General features: G+C 36.3%; 1 protein-coding gene across 6 annotated transcripts in view; it reads left to right on the plus strand.

Moving 5' to 3' along the window:
• MYO6 (myosin VI) overlaps positions 1–11927 on the plus strand; it is a 149936-nt gene that overhangs the window by 60599 nt on the left and 77410 nt on the right. For all 6 annotated transcript variants that reach the window (XM_070733087.1, XM_070733083.1, XM_070733084.1 and 3 more), the window contains exons 3-6: positions 2305–2374; positions 3752–3825; positions 8556–8685; positions 10759–10864. In XM_070733087.1, coding sequence (XP_070589188.1) covers positions 2305–2374; positions 3752–3825; positions 8556–8685; positions 10759–10864 — 380 coding nt within the window. The remainder of the gene's footprint in view (positions 1–2304; positions 2375–3751; positions 3826–8555; positions 8686–10758; positions 10865–11927) is intronic.

An 11927-nucleotide genomic window follows, 5' to 3' on the forward strand; every position in this document is an offset into this window, starting at 1 on the left:
GGTTGAAGCTGAAGGTCACTTGGTTACTGACCTTGAATCTGACCTGGAAGCAGACTGGCAGTTAATGCAACTCCTGGAGCAGAGGTGCTATGTGTGCTATTGCAAGAGCACATTTAACCAGCCAGGCAGCTTCAAGTCTTCTTTTAGCCACAGAAACTCTTGGTGTGGTCACTGCCTTCTCCTCACTGCAACCTACACCCTAGTCAGGCCTGTCAAACTGGCAGCCTGCGGGCCAGATGAGTCATGCACAGGCCATGCCCATCCCGGCTCCACAAAGGCAAAAAACATCACGTGACAGTGATCAAGTTTGACACCCATGCCCTAGGTTGTTGCTGTGGGTAATGTTGCAGGAGGAAGTGCTGTTTATACTATCTTGACCTGAGGGAAAAAGGGAGATATAAATCAAATAGCTATCCCCCATTATGTCTTAATGCTGTTTATAAGTGTCCAATTCAGTGGTTATAAAATAAAACGCCTTTTCTTCTAAAATAACAAATGAGGCTGCTTTCAGCACATTGGTTCATGAATTTTGCACATGCTTGTTTGAATCAGAAATGGAATCTCACCTGCACTAGCCGTTTCACATTTCTTCCAATGGAAGGTGATACTACTTTTTTAAAAAAAGGTTGTTGTCCCCTGTGTAGAGAAATGGTGGGCAGTTGTTTCAGTTGACCAATGATTATTGATGGTTGGGTTCAGGTTCAAGGAAGATAAATCATCACTGAGTAGGACAGTGTTTTCTTGGAGCTGCAGCTTCTTGCATTGTACATAAGGGAGAGATTAATGAGTATTAGATTTTGCAGGCAGGAAGGTTAAAGAGACAATGATCAAATGGGCATAAAACTTTGGCTATAATATCAATCTAGAGCAGTGGTTCTCAACCTAGGGGTCGGGACCCCTTTGGGGGTCGAACGACCCTTTCACAGGGGTCGCCTAAGACCCTGGGAAAAGACAAATTTCCCACAGTGTTAGGAACTAAAGCTTCTATTCTGGCGCCTTGGAACATATTTTTACAATCCGACCAATAAGGCGTTTACATTGGGGGTGTCCCTCTGACCTTCCTGCCAATCAGATTAAAGCTCTGTTGGGAGAATTGGTGCTAGGCTTATGGTTGGGGGTCACCACAACAAGAGGAACTGTATTAAGGGGTTGCGGCATTAGAAAGGTTGAGAACCTGATCTAGAAGAATGGCATCAACTCTGGAACTGAAATAAAAATTAACACTTACCACAACGTACAAAGAATAATAATAATAATAATAATAATAATAATAATAATAATAATAATAATAATATTCTTATGCCACCCCTCTCCGCAGACTCGGGGTGGCTAAATTGGTATAAAATGTTCTACAGATGGCACAAACTAACTAAAATTGATTATAAACACCAAAATGTTGGAAGTGTAAGACAATAAATGGCTCATATTACGCTATGTGGTGGCTCTGTAGCAAGACAAAAATATACTGGAATAGAATTCAAAAGTGACTAGGGAAAGTATTAGAAATGAAAATAGAAAAAAACATTGGATTTTTTTAAAATTATGAACAACCCACGGAAAATACAAAAACATTTAAATAATTCTGCATATAATAACAGCAGCAAGACTAATATTCACACAACAATGGAAACATGAAAATATACCTTCTGAGGAGGATTTAATAGAAAAGATTATGACTTGCGCGGAAATGGACAAATTAACAATGGAACTGAATGAATGAATGAACGAACGAACGAACGAACGAACGAACGAACGAACGAATGAATGAATGAAATGAGACAGAATACTGTAAGAGCCGGAGCAAATTTTATTATTGGCTAGAAAAAACAACAACCCAAAAATAGTCAAACAAATTAAATGATAGAGATAGAAAGAGGATCAGTCAAAATAAAATAATAAGAGGGATACCTAAGTAAGATCTATAAATGTTGTTATGTAGATAGTAATAATAATAATAATTAATAATAATAATAATAGGTGTTGGTAATATGGAATCATTATAATATGTAACAGGTTACAGGATAGTCATGACACGTCCAGTGTTTTCTTTTTTTAAAATGTTTTTCTATGTTTATGTGTGTTTATATCTAAATAAAGAAAACTTTTTTTTAAAAAAAAGAGAGACTAATGAGAGTTAGATTTTAGCTGTTGCTATATCCTTGTAGGAAAACTGAGCTATTGTGCATGAAACTTCCCTTCCTGCAGATTTACACGAAGGTGCTTGCTTATGTATTACTTCCAGTAATAAGGCTTTCTTCAGTTTCCCACAGAAACCAATGACTTATATCGCCTTTTCTTTTACAGACCTTTTTTGCTGCTATCAACCAAGTCTTTCCTGCAGAGGAGGACAGTAAGAAGGATGTGGAGGATAATTGTAAGTGAGCCATGTAAATGTTAAGTGAAGTGGCAAGGGCTCTGGGCAGACTGAGGTTGCCAAAACCCAGCTGCTTGCTTGAGCCAAGGCCCTTCGCAAATGAATGAGTGTTGCTAGGTGATATGCTTTCCCCCCAAGAATGGAAGCCACGGGAAGGGGCGTGGTGTTGTTTGGCCGCCTGTGTATTTAGAGCAGTGTTTCCCAACCTTGGCCACTTGATGATATTTGGACTTCAACTCCCAGAATTCCCCAGCCAGCGAATGCTGGCTGGGGAATTCTGGGAGTTGAAGTCCAGATCTCTTCAAGTGGCCAAGGTTGGGAAACACTGACTTAGAGGATGCCATTTGAAACATGCTGAGTCTGAATGAAGAATGCTACTGGCAGGAGCAGCATTAGCTTTAGCTAAGACTAGTTGCAATGGGTAAAGTGCAGTATGGCAGGCAAATTTTTCTCACAGCCAGGAGTTCAATCCTGACTGGCTCCAAGTTGACTCAGCCTTCCATCTTTTAAAAATCGGTAAAATTAGTAGCCAGATTGTTGGGGGCACTACGTTGACTCTGTAAACCGCTGTGAAGCATTATATAAGTCTAAGTGCCATTGCTATCAGGAAGACCATTTTTTTTCTATGCCTGCCTTATGCACACAGCCAGCTTGAATGACCTTGGGCCACTCACTTTCTCTCAATCTTAGTAAAAGAGGGCGGGCAAACCAACTTCTCGGGGGTGGGGGAGAGAAACCTTGCTAAGAAAACTTCAGATGTTTTCAGGAGTCTCCAAGAATTAGGGATGATTGAACAGAAAGGAATGGGAAGAAAAAGACTCTGGAATTTTTTTTGTAATCCTCTAAGCCAGTGGTTCTTGTCTACGACCATGGGAAAAGACAAATTTCCCATGGTGTTAGAACTAAAGCTTCTATTCTGGCACCTTGGAACATATATTTTTACAGTCCGACCAATAAGGCATTTACAATGGGGGCGTCCCTCTGACCTTCCTGCCAAACAGTTTAAAGCTCTGTTGGGAGAATTGATGCTAGTCTTATGGTTGGAGGTCACCACATGAGGAACTGTATTAAAGGGTCGGGGCATCAGAAAGGTTGAGAACCACTGGTCTAAGTCTCTAAGGCAGTGTTTCCCAACCTTGGCAACTTGAAGATAACTGGACTTCAACTCCCAGAATTCCCCAGCCAGCAAATGCTGGCTGGGGAATTCTGGGAGTTGAAGTCCAGATATCTTCAAGTTGTCAAGGTTGGGAAACACTGCTCTAAGGGCTCAGATTCTGAGCCCTTCTCTTACCTCCTCTAAATCTGTCACAGATTTCTTTCAGGAAAAGTGGCAGGGTATATGGTACTTACTAAAATATTGCTGTGCTTTCATTGTAGGTTCCCTAATGTATTTAAATGAAGCTACCCTCTTACATAATATAAGAGTTCGCTACAGCAAGGATAGAATCTATGTAAGTATCATTTCACCCTTGACACATATGGGTGGGGGTTTTGTTTTTGTTTTTTTGGCAAAATATGAAATAGTTATTGTTTATTTGGTCAATGGCCAGTGAAATTTTTTTTAAAAAAAATACAACCCCCAAATAAAATCTAATAGATGAGGGAAAATACTAACAGGAGAAAAATGAAATGACATAAACATATGACATACACTATTATATTAATGCATTAATTAACTGCGCCAGTATACATCTAAAATATTACAATCTACAAAGTCAAATATACTATATATTATCTAAAAACAAAATGGTTAGAATGTGTTAAACTTAAAATGATAAAGCAGATGTGAGTATTCGTATAACCAGTTTTGCCTTATTTTTGGCAACAACACAGAAATTGGCTACTACACAAGCAAGAAAAAGATTGTGAATCTTTTAGAATGTGGTTCACATAGAAATTGTCTGGTCTTCCTGGACATTTTCATAGTAGATCTGACATCCCAGTAGAACAGGGATCCTCAAACTTGGCAACTTTAAGAATTGTGGACTTCAACTCCCAGAATTCCCCAGCCAGTTATACTGCCTGGAGAATTCTGAGAGTTGAAGTCCATAAGTTTTAAAGTTGTCAGATTTGAAGACCTATGCTGCAGAATTTACAGTTGAAATACATACAAAATGGCTTTGATCTCTCTGTCACCTCATGAGCAGGTATGCTCAGTTAATGAGCTTTAGAGTATCTGCCTTGCAGCAGTGAGGATGGAAAGATGTTACGCCTGCTTTGAAAAATCAGCTTGGGGGAAGTTAGATTTTGTAGGATATCTTCCTGTTTCCCCAAGCGCTCTTATCTATGCAATTTCTGCCTTGTTAGGGCAGCCTATGAACTTCAGTCTGTAACTCCAGATCCTCTTTATTCTTGGGCTGAGCAGTTGTTTGGTGTGGTCATATCCTAAAGAAATTAGGCATGGTGCAGAAAGCCCATATACCACCCAATCCTGCTCTACAGCCTGTTTCAAGGGAAAAAGAAATCATCTTATTAAAACCTAGTGTCAGTTCAACTGGGAGATGCATTCTCTTCTTTCAAGCTCTTATCTGGTTGCAGGCATTCCTGTCACAAGTCTTAACTGGGCGTTTGCTTTTCCTTAGGTGCAGTAAGGACTGATCTCACAAATTTTGTGTGCACTATTTCCAGTATAGCTGCCTTTGCATAAATTTCTACTTTCTATCCCATAAAGGATTTGGGCCAGTGATTTGGCCTCAAGTTTTTAATACTGCAGGGATTAATTGCTATCTACAAGGGCTTAATTGCCCTTGTAGATCTAAATTAGCTTCACTATGTGTTTCTGGTATAGGTTTCAAGTGCCTTTAGAATGGAAAACCACTCCAAGGTGTTTCGGTAAAATATTTCAAGGCCATAACATTCTCGGATTTCTGCCCTTCTACTCTCCAGCTGTTGAGTGTCTCTTAGCAAATACCAGAATTTTAGCTTTTTCAAAACTGGGAACCAAGTTTCCATAAGTTTGTGAAACTAGAGTTATGGGGATTTGTGAAACTATAGTGGCATGACCAGTGTAAAGGAGTATAGGGTTATTAAGAAGGTACACCATTGAATTGATGTACAATTTGAAAAAAGAAAGGAAAAGTTTACGAATCTATGGAGAGGGGCGGCATACAAATCAAATAAATAGATAGATAGATAGATAGATAGATAGATAGATAGATGATAGATAGATAGATAGATAGATAGATAGATTAGATAGATAGCTAGATAGATAGATTAGATAGCTAGATAGATTAGATAGATAGATAGATAGATAGATAGATAGATTAGATAGCTAGATAGATTAGATAGATAGATAGATAGATAGATTAGATAGATAGATAGATAGATGATAGATAGATAGATAGATTAGATAGATAGATAGATAGATAGATAGATGATAGATAGATAGATTAGATAGATAGATAGATTAGATAGATAGATAGATAGATTAGATAGATAGATAGATAGATAGATAGATAGATTAGATAGATAGATAGATAGATAGATAGATGATAGATAGATAGATTAGATAGATAGATAGATAGATAGATGATAGATAGATTAGATAGATAGATAGATAGATTAGATAGATAGATAGATAGATAGATAGATAGATAGAAAGAATGAATATGTCCCTGTCAGAGTCCTTTCTGAACTAGTGTGCTAGAGAAGGGACTCTTGTGGATTGTATTTCATTCTTAAGATAGTGTTGCAGTATAATTTCTGTATGCGAAAGATGTGGTACCTGTCAATAGTAACACCCCCCCCCCCCCGGATGTTGTGTCCAAGGCATGCTTTAAAACTAGAATGATAGTTTTAGACAGATTTCTTTTTCTTTTTCTTTCTTTCTTTTTTGGGAGTATACCTTTTGCAAGAAAGAGAATGTGGTCTCTTGTTGACCCCACTTCTCTAAACCCTGGCTGTTCATCTTGGATTATACCTCATTCCTCTATCTAGTCTTGGAACTTGTGATTAACTGCTTAGTATATAATTTGCTAACCGCACTCAGAAAGCCAATAGGCCTGTATAATTGCATGAATCATTGTTATTATTCTTATTATGAATTGGGCCAATATTTTCCAGGCCCCAGTGTTTTGGAACATAACTAATCTTATCCTTGAATGTAAACACAGAGGCTAGCAGAGGCATCCACCAGATGGGAAACTTGTTTTATTATGGAATTATTACAGACAGAACACAATAAGCACCTGGAGCCTTACATCCTTAAGCGATGAGTTAAGGGTTATCTCTTGTACAGAGCCATCGGGGGAGGGAATTTTAAACTTGTCTCATTTATATTACCAGTGAGGGTCATTCTGAAATATTCCACCCAGGCTTGAATTGGCACTTAATTGACTGGGGAGATGGGGTGGGTGTCCACTGGTTTTCTAGTCCTCAAGATAGCTTGCCAGAAGAGGGAAGAATCTTTTTTACTGACTAATTGAATTGATTGAACTGATTGAAGGAGACCGCCAGGTCTCCTTCGTTGCCAGTATTTTATTATAGGATAGCCAATAGATTAACTAGACTAATCTATCAAGCCTTTAGATCACTCTTTCTGTACTGTACAACGGGCTTTATGATATGGACTTTTCAACTATGCACAATCCTGATATCAAACCATTTTTATGTGCTATGTCCAGTTTCATTGTTTCTTTGACAAAAGCAGATTTCACATTAATTTTTTTTTTAAATATACTTTATTAAATTTTTCATAAAACTTGACATACACACAAACACACATTTAACATAAAATTGGGGTTGCAATTACCCCTCTTGTTCTAGATGTCAAATTACATTACAGAAAAAAGAATACATTATTAATACCTTAAGTCAACATATTAATTTGAGTGAAAAGAAGAAATAGATAGATAAAAAGAAGCAAAAGTTAAAACTAGGTGAGAATTGTAGAAGTATTGTTATGATTTAAATCTTGAGTTGTTATTTTGTCTATATATGAAGGTTTTTTTCACATTAAAAATTAATGGATCACACAGGTATGGTTTTAGAGATTTGTTGTCTAGCTGCTATTCACAGGATTTCCAAAGTTTCTGAGTCTGCTAGCTATTTAAGTGACTGCTTTTGCATTACTTTTATTCCATCGATTGTCATGGAACAATTTGGGGGGAAATTACTTCGAATCTTTATTTTGTGAATGGAAGTAATTCATTTAAAAAAATGAATTACCCTCTGTCACTGCTCAATTGATTAAGAAGCAGGAAAGCTGTATAACCACTAGACTAGTTTTTCAATCTAGCACTCGTTTTTTAATTGAATAGACCTACTCAAATTGCACATTATACACATAATGCGTAACTCATCCTTACATGCAATTCTTTCAGAGAACACAATATATTAAAAAGCAAAAGATGCATCCTTGCCTTCCTCTCTGTCAAGCAAAGAACCTATATCACTCGGATACTTCCCAGCTCAAACAGCCAGCTTAATATTTTATGGGGCTATTAGATTGCCTGATCATATGTAACAAATCCAGTCTAAATTGCACATGGTCCCTGCTTTGTCAAATGCCAGCTGGGAAATAGAATGATGAAACTTCTGAAGGAAATGCCAGAAGCAGGGATACAACAGTTACATTAAAAAAAAAATTCCCCTAATCCTACCTCTTAAATTACCATTATATTTGCATAGGTCCATTACTCTAGGTTCTTTTTCATTGTTGTCATTTAAAAAAAAAGAAAAGTAAGTCGCTCTGTAACATGTGTAATTTTATGTCATTCATAATTTTAAGTTACAGTATATGCAATCGCAGTTCATCTTTGAAAAATGAGCAGACGTGCTAAAGACGCTTTGTGTGAAAATAATTTTACTAATTAATTTGTAGTTGATTTACTTGTATTGAATCTAATTGTAAGCATACACTACATAAAAATCACAACTACTAGCACTGATAATAATTTATTTTAAAAGGTTTACAAAACATATCTTACGTATTCAGTGGCTTGTTACACTGTAATTTATCAGCATAAGAAATGATGCTGTTTAAAATTATTAAATCGATATAACAATAATAAAATAAAAACTGTGATTTGGTTATGACTTCAAGAAATTGACCTTGGAAGCGTGTTGAACATTCCTTCATAGGAATGCCTCACACCCTTTGGTAATAGGCCTCTGAAGTTTACAAACAGAAATTCCAAATCCATGTGATTATAACATATTTTGTTGTGTGTTTTCTTTCCAGACTTATGTAGCCAACATCCTGATAGCAGTGAATCCTTACTTTGATATACCAAAACTTTACTCACTAGATATTATTAAAAAGTATCAAGGCAAGTCACTAGGGACGCTGGCACCTCACGTTTATGCAATTGGTAAGAAGCAGACTTCACTGCCTTCCAGTGTTTCAATGCTTTTATTTTCTGTAGCTTTTATTTTGTCTAAAATGATTTTGTCTCTTTTTACACTGATAAAAATAAGGCAAGATGCTGGAACTTTTGCAGTTGATCTGTATGACCATATGAACAAGTTGGTTGCTTGGATTACAGTTTGCTTAATCTGTATGTATTTTGGTTAGTTTTAGGAGAGTAAGGTGTCCTTGGGGTTTTTATCAGTTGGGACCGACTTTAGGGAGGTGGTGCTCATCTCTATTTTTTGAAGCCTCTATATCTTCTTTTTTATTTGTCATATTCAATATCCATATCCTTGCTTTATTCTTTTTCCAACACTGTTAAACTCAGTGTAATCATCATGAAATTCAATATTATCAATAATATGTCCATTTTCAATCTCTTCTTCTATTTTATCATTATCAAGTTCAAAGTCTTCTTCCACCTGTTTTTCCTCTTCTATTTTCTTTTCTTTTTTTTTGGCTGCCTTTTTGTTCTATTTCACTTTCTCTCTCTATCGTTATAATTTGGGACTCCTTATTACCATCTCGTGTTTTTTCTTTTGCTATTTTATTTCCACCTGCGAATTCCGAAACCATTTTTAAGAAATCCTTTAAATCCCCACAACAGTCTTTCAATAAAATTACCAACTCTTCATAGCTGCTTATAGCCAAGATATCAAAGTCAGAGTTCATCAACCTTCACAATCAGTCCAGCTGTTTCACAGCCTTTATAATTGTTTTCTTTCAAGTGGATTATCTATCTTCAACATTTGATATATCAAAGTTCATTCCAAGTTCATCCATTCCAATCTATGCAGATGGGAAAAAATCTCTCTAGTATAATAGCATTTTTGTTTGTTTTGTATTCTCTACTGCTATCCAGAATAGCGTCACAATCCAAGGTCAGCAGTTGTCAAAATATCCATGCAGTACTTCCAAGGTAGAAATTATTCCCTCTAGCCAGCAGATGGCACTCTTCATCCACACATCTGTCCGTCTTATTCAATGATGTTATATAATTGTCTTGCCTCCATTTTAAACAAATTGTTCTTTCCAATTTATCTTTCAATCCTTTAACTCCACCACAATCCAAAATCTTCAAAAAAACTCCCGGGCATTAGTTACATTTTCCCTTTAAAATATATTTTCCCCATTGTCTTCCATCATCTAAATAGCCACTAAATCATTTTTCCTCTTCTGTTCCACCACAGCATTTGGCCATGCCCCTCTCCCTCTTTTTACTATTATTCTTGCCATAGTTCTTAGTAAAGAATCTGGCTTCCCTATTGACTTTGTTTGTCAGAAAGTTACAAAGGTGATCACATGACCCTGGGACTCTGCAACCATAAAAGTAAAAATATGAGTCAATTGCCAAGCGCCTCAATTTTGATCACATGACCACTGAGAAGCTACAGTGTGAAAAATGGCCATAAGTTACTTTCAAAGTTGCAACTTTGAATGGTCACTAAACAAATGATTGTTAAGTTGAGGACTACCTATGTAATATCAGCATTTTCACCAATTTTTTGGTGGCATTGTTTCTTTTCATTCAATATTGTATTGAATGTACAGTATTCAATACTGTCCAGTACTGTATACTGGAAAAAGAAAATATATTTATTTTTATGTTTCAAATGTTTATAGAATAGAATAGAATAGAATTTTTATTGGCCAAGTGTGATTGGACACACAAGGAATTTGTCTTGGTGCATATGCTCTCAGCGTACATAAAATAAAATATACATTTGTCAAGAATCATGTGGTACAACAATGATTGTCTTAGGGGTCAAATAAGCAATGAAGAAGCAATATTAATAAAAAATCTTAGGACATAAGCAACAAGTTACAGTCATACAGTCAACATGGGAGGAAATGGGTGAAAGGAATGATGAGAAAAACTAGTAGAACAGAAGTGCAGATTTAGTAGAAAGTCTGACAGTGTTGAGGGAATTATTTGTTTATAATAGAATATTACAGTGCTTCCCAAAGTAATGAAAATATTGATGGCTGTTCTGTTGGAAACTCACTTTGTTGTCCTTTTCAATATTTACCTCAGCTGACAAAGCCTTCCGCGACATGAAAGTACTCAAGATGAGTCAGTCGATCATCGTGTCTGGTGAATCAGGAGCTGGCAAGACAGAAAATACTAAATTTGTTTTACGGTTTGTATCTTTAGCTGAAAGTGTTTTAGTTGAATGGATTGTTGAAGTGCAGTCATTTTAATACAAACATCTTGAATTCCTAATGGATGTACTTCCGATACTGAAAACAATTGTGAGTGAAATATGAACAAATTTGAAATCTAAAGAAGTCCCATAACAGAGTTTACGAATGCTTGTTTGTTTATTTCAAGAAATTATGTGGCTGTACATCTCAGCCAGTGTGATTCTGAGAAGATTAATAAACATTAAATAAGGAATAAAACCCAATCATCCATCCATAACTCAGATGCGACTTCAGTCAATGGTAAAATGAATGGAATAGGCAAAAACCCCATCCAACAGGAGTTACTAGTCACTAGCAGTTCTCTTGTAGAGATATATTGTTTCCAGATTGTTTAAAGATCCTTAACCAATTTTTTTTTTAAAAAAAACAAAGCTACACTGCCCGATTAATTTCTTTAACTTCTGTTACACTTAAAACTTGATATGAACATGTAGCATTCTGGAAAAGAGTAGGAACAACTCACAGCAGGCATATCCCAAAAGCAACATTGTCTTTTGCCTATAAAGAGATGAACAAAATAATAATTTCCTCAGTTTCTCAGTGGGCAGGGACCTAATGAAACTTTGGTTAAGCCAACTTAGTGGTTAAGGTGCCAGTTTAGGAAGCAAGAAACCTCAAATTCAAGTCCCGCCTTAGCCATGAAAGCCAGTTGGGTGACTCAGGCTAACACACCACACATGGTGGTAGTTGTGGGGGGAAAATAGGAAGAGGAAGGTGTATTGGGTATGTTCACCACCTTGAGTTATTTCTAAAAATAATAAAAAGATGGGATACAAATAAATAAATTTGTAAGCAGCTTATTTTATTACAATGTTACGCTGTATGATTAAAAGTTGAGATATTGTATTAGATAAAAAATTATACAGTTTAAAACTTTGAATGCAATACGGCTATTTATAGTGCACTACTCTGAATCGACAAATATTAAGTAATGTAAGTTATGGAATTTATCTGGACATACCGTATGTCTTTTCTCATCCCGACTGTAAATCATGAATG

This window comes from Erythrolamprus reginae, chromosome 1 (assembly GCF_031021105.1).
Source record: "Erythrolamprus reginae isolate rEryReg1 chromosome 1, rEryReg1.hap1, whole genome shotgun sequence".
Lineage (NCBI taxonomy): Eukaryota > Metazoa > Chordata > Lepidosauria > Squamata > Dipsadidae > Erythrolamprus > Erythrolamprus reginae.